This window comes from Podarcis bocagei (genome assembly GCF_964188305.1).
Source record: "Podarcis bocagei genome assembly, chromosome: 1".
Classification (NCBI taxonomy): domain Eukaryota; kingdom Metazoa; phylum Chordata; class Lepidosauria; order Squamata; family Lacertidae; genus Podarcis; species Podarcis bocagei.
This window is the reverse complement of record NC_138125.1, coordinates 125,301,171-125,324,232: the sequence shown is the minus strand read 5'-3', so window position 1 is coordinate 125,324,232 and position 23,062 is coordinate 125,301,171. Positions and strand designations below refer to the sequence as shown.

General features: G+C 46.1%; 1 protein-coding gene and 1 long non-coding RNA gene across 2 annotated transcripts in view; one reads left to right on the top strand and one right to left on the bottom strand.

Moving 5' to 3' along the window:
* Positions 1-9,753: 9,753 nt before the first annotated feature.
* CAVIN2 (caveolae associated protein 2) overlaps positions 9,754-23,062 on the top strand; it is a 33,653-nt gene continuing 20,344 nt past the window's right edge. The window contains exon 1 of the mRNA XM_081181305.1: positions 9,754-10,552. Within this exon, the coding sequence (XP_081037431.1) occupies positions 10,040-10,552 (513 nt within the window). The 5' untranslated portion in view covers positions 9,754-10,039. The remainder of the gene's footprint in view (positions 10,553-23,062) is intronic.
* LOC308582361 lies at positions 12,731-15,657 on the bottom strand. The gene is made up of 2 exons (XR_014005638.1): positions 13,417-15,657; positions 12,731-13,155 (listed from the first exon to the last, which is right to left on the bottom strand). It is a non-coding gene; the product is annotated as an uncharacterized lncRNA (long non-coding RNA).

The window sequence follows — 23,062 nt, the reverse complement described above, 5'->3', positions numbered from 1 at the left end:
GGCTGACTCACAGCCCCCGCGGGACTGGGGGAATCCTCGGGCGCGTCATCTCCCTGTCCAGCCAATCGGCTGGCCAGGGAGGCGTGGCCCGGGCTATTTAGGGCCGGCGCGGCCGAGGATTCCCCTCTCTTCTTCACTCCAGCTGCTCCGGTTTACCACCCTGCCCGCCCTTAGGTTTGGCTCTCTGACATTGCTATGGACTTCGGTTGGTCGCCGTCAAGGGGCCTGGTAGGAATTTTTTCCACTTAGCAAATTGGCACCAGCCGTTTGGTTTTTCACCTACCTCGTAGCAAATCGTCACAACTTCCTCGGCATTGGTGGTTAGGCATTGGTAGGGGTGTTGTTATGCAGATGAAAGCGGGGAAGGAAGCACCATCACCTTCCCCCCCCCCCCAATCGAAGGGTAGCCAGGTAAAGGATTCCAGGGGAGTCGCCTTGTCCTAAGCCTATGGAGGTGTGGATCTACGGCACGCCCCCAAGCGGTGACCCCGGGGGGAACTCCTAGTTGATGTGCATCAGCAGGACTCCCCCTACTGGTGGTTAACCCTTGCCGGCTTTCATGCAATCAGGCTGAAGCCGGTTAGTCAATAGGACCAATGCCTAAGCCAATACCACTCAATTCCTGCAATCAATAAAGTTGTGGCCTTTTCCGCCCATTAACCTTAAATGCTGTGTCTTGTGTCTTTATTTTCCAAGGGGGGAGGCGGGACTCGCCACCCAACAGGGAAAAAAGGGCACAGGAAGATGCCGTTCCTATGTTTCCCACATCACGTCTCATTTGGTCCTTAGACTCACCTCTTAAATTACCCAGCCAGGAAGGGTGAGGTGAGGAAGGGCAGTCTTAAGTATACCCGGCGCCGTGGTGCAAAGATCCCTACAGCGACGGCGCCCCCCCCCCCATTTCCAAGAGTTGCCAACCTTTTTACGGCGCTGCTGGCAGCTTTGCGGGGCTGTAGGAGGCGGGCAGCGGCTGGAGGGCGTCTGCTCCAGCAGGGAAGAGGCAGAGGCTCTGGGTGCAACGCTGCCTCAGCGAGGCGGGTGAGGGTGGCGAGCTGATGCCAGGAGGCGTTGTGCCCAGCTTCCGCCTCTTCCCTGGCACCCTCCAGAACTTGGCGCCCTGGCGCCCCGCACCACTTGCCTCTATGGGCAAGACACCCCCAAAGGAGGGGCAGTCAGGAGAATGGAGGGCAGGACACTGTAGCCATCAGCTGCCAGAACAGGACAGAGATTTGCATAACATTTGCATATGCCAATAGGTGCCATGTGAGAAGACTAGAGGGGTCTTCCTTCCACCTGAAACTAGCCACAGGGAGGGAGGCGCAGGCTTGCCTGGCTCCACATGCCTGGATCTATTTTTTTGTGGACGAGTGGAGTTGCCTTCTCGCTGCCAACAAGTGGGGGGAAAACCCGTTTCTGGCCTACTGCCCAGCAACAACCAGGGAGAATGTGCATGCATAGAAAAGTTAGTCATGTACAGTTGTTAAGGGCAGCCATCCCAGCAGATCTGGAGAAAAGATCACTCGTTCTACTGCCAGCAGTGCCGGATTTATGTATAAGCTAAATAAGCTATAGCTAAACAAGCTATAGGGGGGAAAAACCTAGATGTACATTTCCAAAATATAAGATTAAAAAAACAAATAAAATAAAACCTACATAGAGCAACAGTGTTTTGTGTTGTGCAGGCTCCTATGATGGAAGTAATGGGCCCCACCTGCTAGCCTGCTCCCTAAAATATCACTTTGTTGTTCTTTAGTTGCTCATTTCTATATACCTGAAGGTATAAACCTGAAGGAGCGTCCCCACCCCCATCGTTCAGCCCGGACACTGAGGTCCAGCGCAGAGGGCCTTCTGGTGGTTCCCTCACTGCGAGAAGCAAAGCAACAGGGCACCAGGCAGAGAGCCTTTTCAGTAGTGACACCCGCCCTGTGGAACGCCCTCCCATCAGATGTCAAAGAGATAAACAACTACCTGACATTTAGAAGACATCTGAAGGCAGCCCTGTTCAGGTAAGTTTTTAATGTGTGACATTTTAATGCATTTTTTATCTTTCTTGGAAGCCGCCCAGAGCAGCTGGGGAAGCCTAGCCAGATGGGTGGGGTACAAATAAATTATTATTATTATTATTATTATTATTATTATTATTATTATTATTATTATTATTATTATTATTATTATTCTGTATAGGGTGCCTACATTCTGCATGGACTGGTTGCATGGCAACATGGGCAAATGGCTTTAGATACCTATTAGGTCCATAAATTACCATATAGCATATATTCAACACATAAAACAGCAACAATTTGTGGTTGACAAAGGACAGCTAGACATAAAAAGGTCCCCATTACCTTCAGTAGCTTAGGGCCTCATCAAACCTAAATCCAGCCCTGACTACCCACTAAGGAGGACAATAATAAAATTCAAAACAGTGACAATGAGTTGCACATTTACTCAAAATCTAAGTAAAACTACTGGATTTAAAAAAATAAATAAATGCTGAACTTGACCCAGCCAGAGCCTCTTTTCAAAGTCTGATAGTCATTTACACCTCCAGTGCCCTCCTGTCGTCCCCTTGGCTCTTATTGCCACCATATCTGCAGATATAGGGCAGTATAGGGACCTGCAGATATAGGGCAGTATAGTGGTACCTCGGGTTAAGAACTTAATTGGTTCTGGAGGTCTGTTCTTAACCTGAAACTGTTCTTAACCTGAAGCACCACTTTAGCTAATGGGGCCTCCTGCTGCCACTGTGCCGCTGCCACACGATTTCTGTTCTTATCCTGAAGCAACGCTCTTAACCCGAGGTAATATTTCTGGGTTAGCGGAGTCTGTAACCTGAAGCGCCTGTAACCTGAAGTATATGTAACCCAAGGTACCACTGTATACCAATTTAATAAACAAATAAAATAATAATAATTTACGGCTTGCTGTGCTCTGGAAAAAAAACTGTATGAAAATGATGTACCAGTGGTATTTGACTCTTAGGAAACCAGCAAAATTGTTTAAGACAAGTACAAATACCTGTCAGAAATGTAAAGAGAAAGAAGGCACATTTCAACATATGTGGTGGTCCTGTAAGGTAATAAAAGCATTCTTTACCAGAATTATTAGAATGGGGAACCAAATTTATTGAATTCGTGGAGATGGCAAAATTAACAGCATCAATTAGAGGCTACTCTAATCAAAAAATTAATAAAGAGTGGGAATGTGTTAAGGAATAGATGGAAAAAGTCAGTGCTGGGGTTTAAAAACTAATATGCAAAAGTTTAAAAGGCGCAAGGAGATAGGATAATAATATATCAAGGATGGAATAACAAATAAAGTGAATAACGCAACAGTAACAAAAATAATAGTAGGTAAAGAAGAGGGCGTGGGGGAGGGAGGTGAAGGGATTAGTTGGAATTGTTAAAGATTGGTATAGAATTGAAGATATTTAAATTTTTATAAAGATTCTATAAGGAAAGCAGAAAGTAGCAAAAAATATCAAGTAAAGGTATGGGAGAGGAGATCAGTGTAAATGAAAACATGAGACACATGCTTTTGTTACATATGATTTAATTTGAAGTTGTCTGCTTATTTGGGAGTTGTTTGTTGTAAAGAATGTATATTATGTGAATAAAAATAAAGAAAGAAAAAAGAAGCAACATTCTAAATATTTGCAGTCAGTTACTATTTGTAACTAACAATGTTGTACAAATATTAAAGAAATGGATCTGTTCTTAGCTGTGATCCCAGAGCCTTCAAGATAGCCAAGGGTGGAATGGCACAAAAACAATACTTGGCAGATTCCTTCACTCAGTTAGTTTTTCAAGGTATGAAAAACTTCCTTCACTCAGTTTTTCAAGGTATGAAAAATGCCGAATTGTCAATATTTGTGACATAAAGGCACACTTTCTCATGCCTCTGGTCTCTTGAAAATGTCAGCTTGTCAACATTTCCATCCACCTTAGGCAAAGAATCTGACCAACGTAGACAAAATAAGCAGATTTTTCTGTTGCTAAGAAAATAAAAAAAATTACTGAAACACAAAATAAAATAAAACAATAAAACAATAAAAGCATTCTGTGAAATGATATATAATGAATTGGAAAAAAAATATGTTTAAAATAACTTTTGTTTAAAAAAAAGCCAGAAGCATTTTTACTAGGAATTGTAGGTACCGACATAACAAAGGAACAGAAAAGGACGTTATTAGCCCAAAGATGGAAAGAAGACAAAGTCCCTACCAGAAAGGAATGGCAAATTAAGCTATTAGAGTATGACAAAATGGCAAAACTGACTGGAAAGCTCAGGAACCAAAAAGACAAAAACTTTTAAGAATGAGTGGGAAAAATTTAGGAGACCACTGTAAGTAGATAAAAACATCAGCAGAATTTTAACAACATTTTAAATGTAACAAATACTGTGGACAAATATAGAGAAATACAGTATATGGATTGTGAAACAATATGTAGTTGAAGATGTTGACGGTTGGACCCACGGAGGGGGGAAGTCGGGAGATTCAGAGAAATCTCAAGATACGGTTATATATTTGGTATTGTTACAACTTTTTGTATGTAAAATCAAACAAAAATAATTTTAAAAAATAATAAACAAATATAAATAAATAAATAACCCCACAATCTTCCACATACCCTCCAACATTTATCTGGTGAAAGCAGGGATGTCCTATTCCATTATTATTATTATTATTATTATTATTATTATTATTATTATTATTATTATTATTTTATACCCTGCCCATCTGACTGGGTTGCCCCAACCACTCTGCTCGGCTTCCAACACATATAAGTTACAGGGATCCAGGCAGGGGGCCTTCTCGGTAGTGGCGCCCACTCTGTGGAATGCCCTCCCACCAGATGTCAAAGAGAAAAACAACTACCAAACCCTTAGAAGACATCTGAAGGCAGCCCTGTTTAGAGAAGCTTTGAATGTTTGATAGAGTATTGTATTTTAATATTTTGTTTGAAGCCGCCCAGAGTGGCTGGGGAAACCCAGGCAGATGGGCGGGGTATAAATAATAAATTATTATTTATAAAATCATACTAAAACTTTAAACATTAAGAAACTTCCCTATACAGGGCTGCCTTCAGATGTTCTCTAAAGATTGCATAGTTACTTATCTCCTTGGCTCGGGGGTTGCATAACTCCATACCCTCCAACATTTCTCCAATGAAAATAGGGACGTCCTAAGGAAAAGCGGGACATTCCGGGATCAAATCAGAAACGGGAACAGCTTCTGTAAATCCAGGATTCTCCCTGGAAAACAGAGACACTAGGAGGATTTGCTCCCAAGGGATAGTGCTATCTGCTTTGGGAACCACCGGTCTACACACTAACTGATAATGATTAGAACACTGATGGAATTGTAGGGGAGGGAGGATGAGAGGGTGGGAGGGTGTTAGGATATTTCCGTTCCACCTTAAAAGGGAGCAGGATGTTTGTGTCACAGCCTGCGTATTTCCTGTTCACAGGATGTTTATGTTTTCTATTGCTTTCATTTTCTCTCTCTGTCTGAGACACTGACGCAGGCAGTCATGTCTTTCTCTGTTCTGATCAACCCTGAATAAAGCTTGTAAATAATGCTCTCCTGCGTGCGACTTTTGGCTGTGCATTATCTGATGATAAGAGTGTGCATGAGCTCTGGAATGTGGCAAGTTATTTTCTAGAAACTCATGTCGCTAATCGATGATACTGTGTGCCTACAGGAGATCAATGGACGTCCGGCAGACGACTTGGGGCCATGATGGACTTTATCTCCCTGGCAGTATCCCAACAGAGGGAAGGGGACCTTGATAAATCTACAATCTCTTGATTCCCCCACATTCCTGGATAGCTCAGTTGGTTGGAGTGTGGTACTGATAAGGCTAAGGTTGCAGGTTCAATCCTGGTATGGAACAGCTGCACCACAAGGGGTTGGAGTAGAGTAAATGGACCTCAGGGTCCCTTCCAATTCTGCGATTCTATCATTTTGGTCAGATCTGGTCCCCTCTCTTCTAAAAACAGCAGCTAAATATGTCATAAAAGGTGTTGTCTCTGGTTCATCTGAGTGCCATCTTTGAATCTTCATTTAACCCATCACTGTTCCCACTGTCAACAAACACGTGCATTTATGTATTTATTTTTTATATACTTTTCCTTTTATTTCTTTATACTTTTCAAGTTTATACATTTCACTAATTTTCTACATTTCACTGATTTTACAATCATTTTGACATTTCAAAACTCGACTTCTTTCCCCCTCTTTCTGCGGTTCCTAACATTTGCTTTTAATATCTTCTGCATAGCCAAAGTAACTTAATTTACTCATTTATTCATCTTCTTTGAATATATATACTCTTATAAAACTGCAGGTTATTACAAGAATCCTGCCAATGTTTTTATCTGTTTATAATTTATCAATAAACCATTTCCTCTTTTTTGTAAAAAATAAATAAATTGTTACCTTGATTTCTTATACTTCCGGTAAGTTTCACCATGTCTGCATATTCCGTAAGTTTTTGTATCCATTCTTCCTTTGCTGTGACTTCTGCTTCTTTACATTTTGGGGCAAGTAACATTCTTGCCGCTGTATACATGAATAAGCTTCTATACATTTTAGGTAGTTCTGTCCCTATAACTCCCCAAAGAAAAGCTTCTGGTTTTTTAAACATCCTTTTCATTTCATTATATATCATTTCATGAAATGAAATGATGCATTTATGTCTTTAAAGCCGGGGATGGGGAACATTTTTATCAGACCAAACTGCCACAATTTCCTTCTGGGCAGCCTTCCAAAGCCCATATGCCCCTGGAAAATCCTGGCTTACCCACACACTACTACTTGGTCCCTCTGCCCTCCGTTGAGGCAAGTGAGAGGCATAGCCAGAGGTTGAGGACAGATTTCAGCCAAGCAAAAGCACTGAATATGTGGCAGGGACAGTGAGGTGTATGTGCACAAGTGTGTATGTGTGTACTAGGAGAAAGTGGCTATGCAAGAAATGCACTTTGCATAAACTTAGAGGCACTGTCTTATTGCACTTGAAAACACTCAAAAGAGGCTCCGGGATTAAGCCCAGAGGCACAATCCAGTCAGGACTGGATTTACGTTTGATGAAGCCCTAAACTACTGAAGATAAGGACCAGGTGCGCAGCCTGGGAGTCATTTTGGACTCACAGCTGTCCATGGAGGCGCAGGTCAATACTGTATCCAGGGCAGCTGTCTACCAACTCCACCTGGTACGCAGGCTGAGACCCTACCTGCCCGCGGACTGTCTCGCCAGAGTGGTGCATGCTCTGGTTAGCTCCCGCTTGGACTACTGCAATGCGCTCTACGTGGGGCTACCTTTGAAGGTGACTCGGAAACTACAACTAATCCAGAATGCGGCAGCTAGACTGGTGACTGGGGGTGGCCGCCGAGACCACATAACACCGGTCTTGAAAGACCTACATTGGCTCCCAGTACGTTTCCGAGCACAATTCAAAGTGCTGGTGTTGACCTTTAAAGCCCTAAACGGCCTCGGCCCAGTATACCTGAAGGAGCGTCTCCATCATTCTGCCCGGACGCTGAGGTCCAGTGCCGAGGGCCTTTTGGCGGTTCCCTCATTGCGAGAAGCAAAGCTACACGGAACCAGGCAGAGGGCCTTCTCGGTAGTGGCACCCGCCCTGTGGAACGCCCTCCCATCAGATGTCAAAGTGATAAATAACTACCTGACATTTAGAAGACATCTTAAGGCAGCCCTGTTCAGGGAAGTTTTTAATCTGTGATATTTTACTGTATTTTTGGTTTCTATGGAAGCCGCCCAGAGTGGCTGGGGAAACCCAGCCAGATGGGCGGGGTACAAAAAATAAATTATTATTATTATTATTATTATTATTATTATTATTATTATTATTATTATTATTATTATTATTGGGCCCTTTATATGTCCAGCTGTCCTTTGTCAACAACAAATTGTCGCTGTTTTTTGTGTTGAATATATGCTGCATGGTAATTTATGGACCTAATAGGTATCTAAAGCCGTTTGCCCATGTTGCCATGCAACCATTCCACGCAGAATGTAGGCACCCTATATATAAAAAGGTAAAGGGACCCCTGACCATTAGGTCCAGTCGTGACCGACTCTGGGGTTGCAGCGCTCATCTCGCTTTATTGGCCAAGGGAGCCGGCGTACATGTGGCCAGCATGACTAAGCCGCTTCTGGCAAACCAGAGCAGCACACGGAAACGCCATTTACCTTCCCGCCGGAGCGGTACCTATTTATCTACTTGGACTTTGACGTGCTTTCGAACTGCTAGGTTGGCAGGAGACCCTATATATAGAAATGTGCAAACCATTCTTTTTTCTTTACCTTATATTTTGGAAATGTACATCCAGGGTTTTTTTTTTACTTTATTTTTTTTTACTTTAAGAGAGTGGGACCCTAAGCTTTAGCTTGTTTCGCTTATATCTGTACAGTGGTACCTCGGATTACAGGCGCTTCAGGTTACAGACGCTTCAGGTTACAGACTCCGCTAACCCAGAAATAGTACCTCAGGTTAAGAACTTTGCTTCAGGATGAGAACAGAAATTGTGCGCCGGTGGCTCAGCAGCAGCGGGAGGCCCCATTAGCTAAAGTGGTACCTCAGGATAAGAACAGTTTCAGGTTAAGAACGGACCTCCAGAACAAATTAAGTTCTTAACCCGAGGTACCACTGTACATAAATCTGGCACTGTAGGTCGTGCAAACCCCTACTCTGAATAATAAAATTTTTATAGAGCAGGGTAAGGGGCACTACAAGGGGCGCAGGTGGCACTGTGGGTTAAACCACAGAGCCTAGGACTTGCCGATCAGAAGGTTGGCGGTTCGAATCCCCCTGACGGGGTGAGCTCCTGTTGCTCGGTCCCTGCTCCTGCCAACCTAGCAGTTCGAAAGCACATCAAAGTGCAAGTAGATAAATAGGTACCGCTCCGGCGGGAAGGTAAACGGCATTTCTGTGCGCTGCTCTAGTTCACCAGAAGCGACTTAGTCGTGCTGGCCACATGACCTGGAAAAACTATCTGCGGGCAAACGCCAGCTCCCTCAGCCAGTAAAGCGAGATGAGTGCCGCAACCACAGAGTCGGTCATGACTGGACCTAATGGTCAGGGGTCCCTTTACCTTTACTAAGGGGCACTCAGAATGGGTTCATACAATCAACCCAGAAAAGTCTGAGAACTGCTGCTCCAGAGTTATAAAAGCCTAAAAGCCAGCTCGAACGGAAGGCCTAGAAGGTTTGGCACACTGTTCTCATCGTACCCAGATGCCTCTGTGAAGCCCACCAGCAAGCCGGGGGCCCACCATGGGCACCTCCCCACTTGTAGTGGGGTGGGGAAGGAGTTCTTTTGCATCAGAGGCATGAACGCAAAAGGACAGAGGTGCTAACTTAGGAGAACAGACTAAAACCCTTTGCAGAATATAAATAAGATGTTCTCAACTGCTTCTCTCTCCCCCTTCCCTTTCCTTGCTTTCAGGACAAACGCAAACAATTCTTTCCATTAAAGTCATTTTCTTTTAGGGTGGGGAGAAAAGGAAAAAGGAAAAAAAAAGAAACCCAACACAGGAAAGGAACATTGGGAGGGAGGGGGGGAGAGGGAGAGTCCCTGGCGCTGCATCCGCAGGCTGTTTGAAAAGTTTACAGGCTTTGCACCAATGGCCGCCCAGGGCCTGTTTTGTTTTGGTTTTTTCCCCGCCTTTGCCAATGAAGTCATGGGGGAAATATGACATTCCTCTCATAAAGTAAGAGGGCGAGGAGGGGCTGGAAGAAGGGGGGCGAGAGAGAGAGGCAGAGGAGCGGAGTTAAAGCTACAGGAGGCCTGATCCGTGCAAGAACCGGGCTTCCTCCTGCGTCGGGGAGGAGCGAAAGTTTTGCGTCCCACCGACGGCGGGGAGGTTTGGGGAAGGCGCTCGCTCCCGGGGCGGACCTTGCTCTTGCAGTCGCCCTACCAGCAGCAGCAGCACGCAAGCAGAAGGGAACCCCCCACCCACCCAGCCAGCCAAGCACCCAGAAGTGGCTGATCGCGGCCGTCCGGGCAGCCTCCCGCGATGGACGCGATGCAAGTGGAGAAGAGCAGCGCGTACGTTTCGCCGTCCAGCCCCGACGGGCCTCTGGATCGCGGCAGCCCTAGTCCGGCGCCGTCGTCGGGCAGCCGTAGCCCCAGTTTGCAGCCGGGGCCGACGGCGACGGGGGCTCCGGGAGCTCCGGGCGAGGCGGTCCGCGACAGCTCTCAAGTGAACGCCATCACGGTGCTGACACTTTTGGACAAGCTGGTCAACATGCTGGACTCGGTGCAGGAGAAGCAGCAGAAGATGGAGCAGCGTCAGGTGGACCTGGAGGGCTCGGTCAAGGGCATCCAAAGCGACCTGAGCAAGCTGTGCAAGCAGCACACGTCCACCAGCAACACGGTGGCCAAGCTGCTGGAGAAGTCGCGCAAGGTCAGCGCCAACACGCGCGAGGTGCGGGAGCGCATGGACCGCCAGTGCGCGCAGGTGAAGCGGCTGGAGCACAACCACGCGCAACTGCTGCGCAGGAACCACTTCAAGGTCCTCATCTTCCAGGTAGGTCGGGGGTGGGGGATCTGGAGAGAAAGGGCCGGGGGTCTGGGGACAGGGGTGCCAACTCGAATAAAATATTGGCAGCACCCCCTAAGCAATCAAACTCTTCGGGGGGCGGGGTTGGGGAGCTTGCAAATAATCTCTTAAAACTAAGAAAGCTTGATTGCACTTTTCCTTCGGGATCAAATCAATATTATTTTGATCTGTTGTCATGGGGCCGCTAAAAATCCCCATAAACTGGTGCCTACTCTATTTGGTAATCTGGCACTGGGGGGGGGGCAGGTAAGCCCCACCCCAAATAATTGATTTCAAGACGTGGCACATGGACACCATTTGAATGGCAATGCCCATCAATTGGGGGGGAGGGGTTTCAACAGCCGCAAATACTTTAGGGGGGGACAAAGGGACCTCAGCCCTCAGAGTTGGCTCCTGTGGGTGGGGGTGAGACGAGGGGAGATTGGGGCCGCAGGGACAGGCTCGCCCCAGAGAAATGTTCGGCCAGCCACTGTTCAGCAATTGCCAGAGACCTCTGAGGCAGGGTGGTGCAATGGTTAGAGTGCCTTTCTATCCTGGTCAAAACCCACGTTCCAGTTTTCACTGGGTCATCAAGTGTGCTGGGCAAGCCTAGGCCAACCACTATCCCTTAACTTAGCTGTTTTTTGGACTTCAATTCTCATCATCCCTAGCTTGTGGGACCAGTGGTTGGGGGTGATGGGAATTGTAGTTAAAAAACTACTAGAGTCCCAAGTTTGGGAAACACTTCATTAACCTATTTCCTAAAATTCATATGCCTTTTGGTTGTAGAAAACCTCACAGAGGTTTACAAAAACTTAACCTAACCTGCGACGCCCTGATTTCTCTGAAGGAAATGTGGAATATAAACTAGTCATCCAAGCAGTCCTTTTCCTGCCATACAGACTGTATTCATTTATCATTGTGCTTTTCCTACTCTCTCATCCACTCCCCGTTGCTCACACACGCCAAGATCTGGCAAAAAGAAAATATTTGCCCTTGGTCAAGTCTTGCTGGGAAACCCATTGCAGCAGGAATCCCACCAGATGTGTGCTGCGGTTACTATCAGCACATGCTCAGAGGCACAGTCCTGATGGTTGCCTCACAGGTTCCAGGTTTGAGTCTAGACATGAAAACAGGATCCTGAGGCCATGGTAAGCCAAGGCTGAAACTCAGCCTTGCCAGTTTTCAGTGCTTAAACATCATGCCTGCTGCATGCCATACTCACAAAACTGAAATTGGTATGAATCATCAGATCTGTGTTCCCAAATTCCACTGAGCAAACACAGGTCTTATTTATGTAGTCTGGAAAAAATGATCCGTTAGCTGCTGGCCCTGTGATTGGTGCTGCCGATGGAACACGCCTCCCACTGAATCCTACCTAGTTCCTTTGCAGCAAATGATTGTCAGCTCCGATATGCAGCTAAGCCAGCAAAACAGTCCTAGAGTCTGCTCCTGTGCATGTTTACACAAAATTAAATCCCACTGGGTCTTACTCCCAAGTGAATTATGCACAGGACTGCAGCCGCAAATGCATCTTTGCTTGAGTTCAGTGATAAATGTGTTTTAAAAGTAGATGAACCTCTCTTTCAAAAACTGGCACGGCATCTGCTATATGGTTAGTTTTTAAGAAACCCAGCAACAACCACCACTTTGGTTTGTATGCTTTTTCTGTCTGCATAGTTCTGCCAGTGGTCAGCAGATATCGAAGTATCGGACCGCTCCACCCTCCAGAGAAATAAGATCAGAAGTTTGTGTCGAACTTACAAGCAGTTATCCATGGTGTTGTTACTTGGAAAGCAGAAGTGGAGAACCTGTGGTTCACGGATGTTCCCGGCCCCCCCCCACTTTGCCATTGGCCACGCTGGTCAGGATTGATGGATGTTGTAGCCCAACAACATTCAGAGAGCCACAGGTTCCCCACCCCTTCCTGCAAAGCAGTCGCCATTGAAAAATCCATAGTCCTTGCATGAGTTCAAGCCTCACCCTCACCTGTTTTGCAGCAAGGCTTTTTTTTGTGACAGTGCTCACCTGTACAGAGCATCGCACCCTCTTCTTTTCGCTGCCCACGGGGGTCATTTTGTTCTGGTAATCCCAGCACTTTTATCAAGATAGCAGTACAGGGCACCTTATTTTTTTAATATTAAAAAAATATTAAAATATTAAATATTAAAATATTAAAAAGAGAGAGAACATGGTATGCATGTGTATACTTACCTGCTTAAAAAACAGTCACACCTAGCTCCTGGCTGTTAAAAAGTAGTTAATGGACTTTGCTACCCTGAGCAAATTCTTCTGGCTTCTCCACCCCACTCCTTCCCTCTCCAGCTTCTCCACCCCACTCCAGCCTAAGCTTTTCCCGTCGCTCTGCAGCCATCGGTGCCTGTTGATAAAGCCCCGTTCTTCATTGTGTACAAAATTTGAGCTCTGGTTTCCTGGATATCTGCCTCCAATTTGATGTTGCTAAATATATTACGCTGCAATATAGACAATCCAGTAACGTTTTGATTTGTGGGCCTGCAAAGTATATCAAGTGCTCACCTCCCAAGATCTGACTTTCTCCCTGTGCTAAAGCATCTTTGTATTCGACAGCACTTACCGTATTTTTTGCTCTATAAGACGCACCAGACCAGAAGACGCACCTAGTTTTTGGAGGAGGAAAACAAGAAAAAAAATATTCTGAATCTCAGAAGCCAGAACAGCAAGAGGGATCGCTGCACAGTGAAAGCAGCAATCCCTCTTGCTGTTCTGGCTTCTGGGATAGCTGCGCAGCCTGCATTCGCTCCATAAGACGCACACACATTTCCCCTTACTTTTTAGGAGGGAAAAAGTGAGTCTTATAGAGCAAAAAATACGGTACTTTTTGTTGTTGTTGTAGAACAGGAGTGGGACATCTCAGGCCTCTGGTCCAAATGTAGAAGCCCTCTTAAGCTTCTCTGTCTGTCTCCCAGGCTCCCAAACCCCCTTGAATGTTTCTGCCTGGGTGGAATGTCCTTGAACTGTGATAATCACAGAATCATAGAATTAAAGGGAGCGCTGAGGGTCATCTAGTCGAACCCCATGCAATGCAGGAATCTCAACCCATCCAATTGGAAACCAGGCCAGACCCTGCTTAGCTTTGCAAATGTGCTAGCTAGTTTTATTGCTACACCACTAGCATGATGCCTTTGGCTTGCCTGGACAGGGGATAGAGAGATCCAGTGGGCAGGTGTAGAAACTTGTCTACTCTACAAAAGTGAAATTTCCTTTCATTGCTCCGCCCACTTTTCCCTCTGGCCACGCCCAGTTCTGGCATATGCCTTCCAATGCCACTCTCAGGCTGAAAAATGTCTCCCACCCCCGCTGTAGCCTGCTCCTGTGGAGCTAGCTTGGATAGAGGAACGTTTTTGCCTGGCGCCTAAAGGTGTATAATGAAGGCACCAGGAGAACCTCCCTGGGGAGAGCATTCCACAGACAGGGAGCCACTGCAGAGAAGGCCCCGTTCTCGCGTTGCCACCCTCCGGACCTCTCAAGGAGGAGGAACATGAAGGAGGGCCTCAGAAGATGATATCAGGGTCTATATGCTGCCTGACCTCCAGGAATGCAAGATAGCATGTGTGCGCGCGCATGCATATTTTCCATTCTGTTTACCACCACAACAACGACCCTGTAAAGTAGGCTAGGCAAAGAGGTAAGGGTGCTTCAACGAGTGTGCAGCTTGTGTATGCAAACCGTAGAGCTGTGCACTTGTGCAATTATTCACACGTGGCATTCAAAGGGTGCCAGTTTTGTGCACACCGTGGTTGAGAGAAGTAGTGCAACAGGTGCGCACTCTTGTACAGACAGCTTGTCCTTGTGTTCAGTGTGACATGTGAACCAGGTTGCTCAGTGAGATTCAGATGCTGCTGAACTACAACTCCCATCATCCAAGGCCATTGTCCGTGCTGTTTTAGGGTTGGTGGGAGTTGTAGTTCAACAACACCTGGAGGGCCAAAGCTTCCTCATGCCCTAATTGCTACATTAAAGTTAAAAGACCCCTGACGTTAGGTCCAGTCGTGGACAACTCTGGGGTTGCTGCGCTCATCTCGCTTTATTGGCCGAGGGAGCCGGCGTACAGCTTCCGGGTCATGTGGCCAGCATGACTAAGCCACTTCTGAGCAGCGCATGGAAATGCCATTTACCTTCCCGCCAAAGTGGTACCTATTTATCTACTTGCACTTTGATGTGCTTTCAAACTGCTAGGTTGGCAGGAGTTGGGACCGAGCAGCAGGAGCTCACCCCGTCATGGGGATTCGAACCGCCGACCATCATCCAAACGGCAAGCCCAGGAGGCTCAGTGGTTTAGACCACAGCGCCACCCACTTCCCAATTGCCACATTACACCGGCACATTTTGGCTCTTCACCACCCTAGCGCGTCCCTCGTGTAGAGAGGAGAAGCCACATAATTTTTTCCAGGGCTGCTGAGAGGTTTCTGCGGTGTAGGAAGGAACGCACATCTGTGACTCCCACACAGGCGAGCAGATAGACAAAACTAGTCTTTCGTACGCAAATGTACAGCACCGTCAGCTGCCTGTCTTGTCAGAGATAATAACGTATGGGGTGTTTCTTTTCTAAAATCAGCAGGAGATGCTCAAAGTCCAGAGTAAAAAAAAAAATGTCAACCCCACCCAAATTGCAGATTAGTGTTTTCCTAGGCAGGAAATGTGACAAAAAACCTGTTTTGAACATTGCAAAGAGCTTAAAGCAAGTAATGAATTATGTAATGAGTTAACAAGCTATTAAAGGGGTGGGGGGAAGAAGCCCGTATTTAGAGAGATCTATGCACGATGTCGAGAATAAATTACGGGAACGAATACTGAGCCATGCTTCAGAGCTGTGTAAGTGAGTTTGCTCCAGCTAACTCAATGGGCTGTGTTGGACCCTCGAGGAAGCAGGCGACGTTCTCGCTTTCTTTTTTCCACCACCCAGAAAGAACACCCCAGGCAAGCTGCCAGAGAGATTGCAGTGAGAAACCTGCCCCCTGTGCCTCAGAGAAATGTGCCCAGGAATCTTGACATTTTCTTATCAGCAAGAAAATACCACAGGAAGGTTGCAGCCCTGTGGAAAATGTTGAGGGAGTTTCCCAGCAAATATGCCAAAGTTTGGGCTGTTAGTTGACCATATTTAAGATTACATCCAGTACTGCATTTTTAAGTCACGGGGAGAACTTCTACATGCCACTCCCATGTCCAAAGTTCAAGGCAGCCATCTTGCCTAAATAAGTAACTGCTTTCGAGACAGGTTGGTGAACTGCAAACCCCAGAAACAGCTCAGCCGTTTTCAGGCCTTTGTCTTTGAAGGAGTCGAGGAGGACGGTGTGATTTCTGCAGTCACGACAATTGCCTCAGCTTTTTCTAGTGTGATTTAAGAGGCAGCCTTTGTCTCGAGGTCCCCTCGGCAGAGACAGCTGTGATCTCTTAAACATTACATTGTGGACAATGACTGAGATTTGCTTTCGGCAAGTGACATTTCTACCTTGGTGTTTTGTAACACTTGGCCAGCGTGTCTGTTTCTGCCCGTTTAGCGATAGTCTCGTGCTGTTGTTTCCGGAATGCTGAAGAAGTCTGTGAATTTCTCTTGAAATGGCTTCAAGTTACAAGAAGGGGGGGGGGCAAAAATCTTGCTCAGTTAGGTTCTTCCTTTGGGTGGAAGATCTCTACATCGGTATACCTGTAGATCTAGTTTTCCACTGCTGCCAAAGGTGCAGATGACTGGGAATAATTTCCATAGGGCCATGGCACACATTTTCGCAGGAGCAAGGCTAGCCCACATGGATCCCTTTTCAACCCATCTTTCAATATGGCAGTCGTCCTATGAACCCTCCCTTTGGATGTGACCATACCAGAAACAATGGAGAGATGCTATGATCATAACCTTTATTGAGTACTAGAAACACTACCCATATAAAGTGGTACCTTGGTTCTCAAACTTAATCTGTTCCCGAAGTCCGTTCCAAAACCAAAGTGTTCCAAAACCAAGGCACGCTTTCCCATAAAAATTAATGCAAAATGTATTGATCCGTTCCAGGCTTTTAAAAGCTACCCCTAAAACAGCAATTTAACATGAATTTTACTGTCTAACGAGACCATTGGTCCATAAAATGAAAGCAATAAACAATGTACTGCAGCCACACAATCAATCAATCAGTAGCTGAACTGGGTTCAACACAGTCACAAAAAAACAAAACGAAAAGAGCCGCAAAAACAAATAGCAAAAAAAAGACCTCAGTGTAACACTCAAAACAGAAGTGTGGCACTCAAATCGGAAACATAACCCTCAAAATGGAGCATGTTCCGCTTTCAAAAAATGTTCGCAAACCGGAACACTTACTTCCAGGTTTACAGTGTTTGGGTTCCAAGTTGTTTGAGTGCCAAGGCGTTTGAGAACCAAGGTACCACCGTATCATCTCTGTGATCCTTACAACAACCCCATAAAGTCAGTGTTATCATCTCCATTTTACAGACCAGGAATGGGGGTAGATTCTGCTCAGGTAGAGAGAAAATGCCTTTCCTTAAGGCACCTAGTAAGCTTATGAAAAAGCCAAGATTTGATTCTTACGGGGTTTGTATTTGTTTGTTTGTTTCTCTCTCTCTCTCTCTAAAAAAGTATCCTGTAGTAGTTAGTGAGAGTGAAAACACAGCTTCATGTTCCAGGTAGTGTAATAAAAAAATGAATTAAGCAAGGTTTTCAAATTCAGTTTGTTTTCCCACGTATATCAATATTTTATCAGGAATCTATTATAAGATTTGCTCTCTCCTCCTGCCTCCCTGCCAGAACTGCAGACAGGCAGGCTACCAATCAGCCCAAAGCTATCAAAAGGATGAGCATTGAAAGAAATGTTTGTATTGTGTACGCCTTCCCCCTGCTTAGCGGATGATGTTCCATTTTCTACATCATTGCTCACACACAAACCCTATTCATCTCTGCTTTTGCTAGAATGCAATCACATGGGGTATGTATGTTGCAGATTAGAATAGTGGCAGAAACAAGTATCTTTGCAGGCTTCTGTGTATCGTTTTCCAGCAATCGCAGTTTATTGAGAATACAGTGGTACCTCGGGTTACATACACTTCAGGTTACATACGCTTCAGGTTACACACTCCACTAACCCAGAAATAGTACCTTGGGTTAAGAACTTTGCTTCAGGATGAGAACAGAAACTGTGCTCCGGCAGTGCGGCAGCAGCAGGAGGCCCCATTAGCTAAAGTGGTGCTTCAGGTTAAGAACAGTTTCAGGTTAAGTACAGACCTCTGGAACTAATTAAGTACTTAACCTGAGGTACCACTGTACTACTACTACTTATTGTTTAGACATTGCCCATTTGGCTGGGTTTCCCCAGCCACTCTGGGCAGCTCCCAATAGAATATTAAAAACACGATAAATACAGTGGACGCTCCGGAACGAATTAAGTACTTAACCCGAGGTACCACTGTATACCAAAATAGTTTGCTCAGAGCATGGCAAACAAGTACCTTCCTTGAGTGATCCATTTTTGCTTTCTTGCATGTGGGATTTGCGGAAGTGAAAATATGTCAGGGGATACATTGATGCTGGGTGTTTTGAGGTTATTTTTGCGTATGGGCTATTCTTGAAAGTGTTGTGTACACAGAGAATATCTTGACTTACTAGTTACATTTTTATCTCATTCTTCCTACGGTGAGTTTAGGACAGTTACCATGGTACGTTTGATTACCACTCCGATATATCCAATACAGTGGTACCTCGAGTTACATACACTTCAGGTTACATACACTTCAGGTTACAGACTCTACTAACCCAGAAATAGTGCTTCAGGTTAAGAACTTTGCTTCAGGATAAGAACAGAAATCGTGCTCCGGTGGCGCGGCGGCAGCAGGAGGCCCCATTAGCTAAAGTGGTGCTTCAGGTTAAGAACAGTTTCAGGTTAAGAACGGACCTCCGGAACGAATTAAGTACTTAACCCGAGGTACCACTGTATATAACAATTGTGGAAGGCAGGATCAGCCAGAAATGCAGAATCTGTGGTTCTCCAGATTTTGGACTCCAACTCCCATCCTCCCTAATCATTGGCCCTGCTGGCAGGGGCTGATGGGAGTTGAAGTCCAGCCCGGAGCTACGTGTCGGTAGAGCATGAGACTCTTGTGTATTGTGTGTTCAAGTCACACGTTGTACAAAAGATTCCTGCATTGAGAGGGGTTGAGCTAGATGATTCTTGTGGTGCCTTCCAACTCTACGGTTCTATGATGCAAGAAATCCAGAGCTTGAGCATCCGCATCTCTTTACCCACTCCTCTGCTCTGATTCCATGTACCGTATTTTTCGCTCTATAGGACGCACCAGACGATAAGATGCACCTAGGTTTTTTTTGGGGGGGGGGGAGGAAAACAAGAAGAAAAAAAATTTGAATCCCAGAAGCCAGAACAGCAAGAGGGATCTGGCTTCTGGGATACTGTGTGGCTGTTCTGGCTTCTGGGATAACCGCGCCAAATCTCTTCAGGGCAGCGGGATGAAGGCTCCCCCTGCCCAGAAGAGGCTAAGGCAGAAGCCAGGACAGGCGCCTGGCTGAAGGGGCGCTGCGCAGTTCTCCCTCTTTGCGCAGCGCCTCTCTTTTGCAGGCTTCCAGGAAAGGCGCCTCGCTGAAGGGGCACTGCGCAGTTCTCCCTCTTTGCGCAGTGCCTCTCTTTTGCAGGCTTCCAGGAAAGGCGCCTGGCTGAAGGGGCGCTGCGCAGTTCTCCCTCTTTGCGCAGCGCCTCTCTTTTGCAGGCTTCCAGGAAAGGCGCCTGGCTGAAGGGGCGCTGCGCAGTTCTCCCTCTTTGCGCAGCGCCTCTCTTTTGCAGGCTTCCAGGAAAGGCGCCTCGCTGAAGCTTTCCGCTGCTCCCCGCAGCTTGTGGGGCTGGCAGTGGGGAAAGCCGACCATACATTCGCTCCATAAGACGCACAGACATTTCCCCTTAGATTTTAAGAGGAAAAAAGTGTGTCTTATGGAGCGAAAAATACGGTAGATCGGCTCCTCTTGCCGTGTTGCCGATGAGAAGCAAGCACAATTTGCCAGGCAACTAAGCAGCAAAGCATTTGTAAAATGGAAAAGGGTTGGTTCTTCATGTCTTGCAGGAAGTTGGTGCGTCACATGTATAATGTATCGCCTGCAAGTCAGGCTAGTAACTACCGGACTTATTTGCAAGGCTGTACATTTTTGTTCTCTTCGCACTAGTTGTCATCTAGTCTTCAAGCACAAGCTCTAAATCAGTGGGAGGGCTTTCAGCAGCTACGCCCCCAGACAACTCTGCACCCCTCCTCTGCTAGAAAAAAAAATCTGCTAAGAATTCTTGCATAATGCAGTCTGGCCATTTACTGGTTAAAAGTTGGACTTGTTTTCAAGTATCAATACTGTTAACTCTGGATAGAGGGCCAATCGTAAACTTTTGAGGACCAATCCAATCCATTCAGAAGAGGAGCTCAAGGGGCAAGGGAGTTGAAGGGCAGAATTTCTTGTAAAACCAAACTTTTCCTTTTTCTTTGTCTTTTTTTTAAAAAAATAGAATCAGCAGTGTGCATTCCATCCCCTTTTTTAGCAGTGGTCTGAAGTGCACGAAATCTAAATTTGAATCAACTATACAAGACATTCCAGTCAGTTCTTTTAAAAAACGGGAGGGGGGGAACCATGCGGCTTTGAGAAGGGAAAGAAAGCTGTTTGGTTTTGCCAAGTTTAATATAGGGGTATGTGTGCGACGATGTTTTCGTGTTAAACATCTCTTGCACCGTTAGATGACAATACTTTAAATAAATCAAGCAGGCCTGGTGGAAAACATTTGGCTCAGGTTGCTCGCTAGCTCGCTAACCTCCTGTCCTTTCCCTCAGGGAGGAAAGGACTCCACCTTGCTGCTCATTGTTCTGCTCGCTGTGCAGTTCTCAGTATTATAAAACCAGAGGAGGAAAAGGATCCTGGCACGCTAGCAGTTTCTGCCTTTCAGTTTTTAATGCTTTGCCCCGAGAGCAAACTTTGAAGTGTTCCATCTTGCTGCCATATCAAAGGCTCTGCATAGACTTACCAAAGATAGACCTTGTTGGACTACAACTCCCATCATCCTTGGCCCTGCTGGCTAGGGAGGATGGGAGTTGTAGTCCAACAACTTTTGAGTACCCAAGGTTGAGAAAGGATGCCCTAGACCAGCGTTTCCCAAACTTGGGTCTCTGGCTATTTTTGGACTACAATTCCCATCATCCCTGACCATTGGCCCTGCTATCGAGGGATGATGGGAGTTGTAGTCCAACAACTTCTGAGGCCCCAAGGTTGAGAAAGGATGCCCTAGACCAGCATTTCCCAAACTTGGGTCTCTGGCTATTTTTGGACTACAGTTCCCATCATCCCTGACCATTGGCCCTGCTAGCGAGGGATGATGGGAGTTGTAGGTTTTAGGTTTAAAAGGTCACGAGAGAAGCTGAAGAAGTGCAAAAGAAAGGAGATAGTATTGGTGTTATAAGAGTTGGCAAGGTGCTGTGCTGCCAAGATAACAGGATTCTTAAGAAGAAAGATACAGGGATATAATATGGTTGGTTGCTATTTTTTTAATTGCTCAGGCTTTTCATATCCGTGTTTTCTAAAAACCTATTTAATGGCAATTCTCAGAGTTCCTTACTGGTCTCAAAAGAATCCAGGCAATAGAGATAACTTTGGTCAGTGGCATGCAGTCAGTGGACATGGGGAGCTAGGCTAGTCCCCAAAATGTTCCCAGTAAATTAGAGTATTACAATATTAAAGTCTGGTGCCTCCTTCCCAAAGCCCAGGAAGCTTCTACCCAGCTCAGGGAAGGAAGCATGATGCTCATACACATTTGTCTCCCCGCCCCTCTTTGCCTTCACAAGCTGGTGTCTCTGATCCTAACTGTTCCCCTATGAAAAATTTCACTGCACACCACTGGTTTTGGTGGGGAAAAGGGAGCGCCTTAATTCAGGGGGGATTTTTTTTGTTTGTTTGGGGTTGTCACCTCTCCCCATCCCTAAGATCTTCCTGGCTATGTGGTGAGGAGAACTTTGGACCTGATCAGAAACCCGGGAACAAAATTCTTGGCGTCACGAAGAGGCTACGGTCAGACCCTGGGAAGTCATCATGTCCTCTGAGCTCCTCTCAAATTACGAATCGTAGACCTGCAACTGCAGACCTAGGAACTAGGGCATGGGTAGGCAAACTAAGGCCCGGGGGCCAGATCTGGCCCAATTGTGTTCTAAATCCGGCCCGCAGACGGTCCAGGAATCAGCGTGTTTTTACATGAGTAGAATGTGTGCTTTTATTTAAAATGCATCTCTGGGTTATTTGTGGGGCACAGGAATTTGTTCATTTTTATTTTTATTTTCAAAATATAGTCCGGGCCCCCTACAAGGTCTGAGGGACAGTGGACCGGCCCCCTACTGAAAAAGTTTGCTGACCCCTGGACTAGGAGCTTAGGAAGTCCCAGCCAAAGTTTTCCGCACTGGGAAATGGTTCTCCCTTAGGCCTGTTTTTACACAAAACAAACATGTGGGGATGGCCATATTGCCTCCAGGGCTGAATGTCTCAACCACTCCCATCTTCTTGGCCACAACCCAGACCCTGGGTGCCTCTGTAGCTCCTGAGACAGAGGATTTAAGAATCTTTGGAATGTATCGCTTACCACCGCGTTCAGGCCTATTTTTATAGCTGACGCTGGATCACAAGGAGCACTTAGCCAAACAGGGTGTCCCACTTGCCCTGTGGCCGTGCTCAAAAAGCTTTCCACTCTTCTGCCACACTGCTTGCATTTTCGCCATACTGGGATAGCCGGGCAATGCGAACATGTGTACACACAAAGAGGCTAGCCCATAGATAAAGCTTTCCTCATTCACTTCAGCCCCAAAGCACTCGCAAAATTATGAGATATTCAGCCCTGCAGGCTGCACAACTTTCTCTTCCAAGAATGTCCACATCTAGGGAACAACTTCGCCACACCCTAGAACGGATCATAAAACATAGCCGCCATGTTCAGGTCTCTTCCCCCCCCCCCACCCATCCACTCTAGGACTTTCCAGGCAAAAGCCTTCACAGAGATCTCTCTTATATGACCTTGATGAAGAAAAGACCTATTAATTATTATTATTTTGTCCACTCCCTAGTTTAAAAAAGGAGGCGAGTGGAAAGTATTGTACACACAGGATGAAAAGCTTTTTTTAAAAAAATAATCCCGTCGTTAATGTGTGTGGTTTCATTCGCTAGTGAACAATGAGCTTTTAAAAATCTCCCGGAAACGAGCGAAAATCTCCCAAAACAATCTTGACCTCTGGTTTCTCTACAGTAAGAACCTGTAGAGTTTGAGGTTTCTGCATTAGCTTTCAGATTACCAAAAAACAACATCAGCACCCAGACAGATTAAATCCATGGCTTTCTTTTAGCCGGAACTTGCCGGAACTCAGTTTCTGGGCGCCATTGCCATTCTAAAAGAACGGGTGAGGTGTTCGTGGTGAGTTCTGGCACCTCTTTTCCTAGAAAAAGAG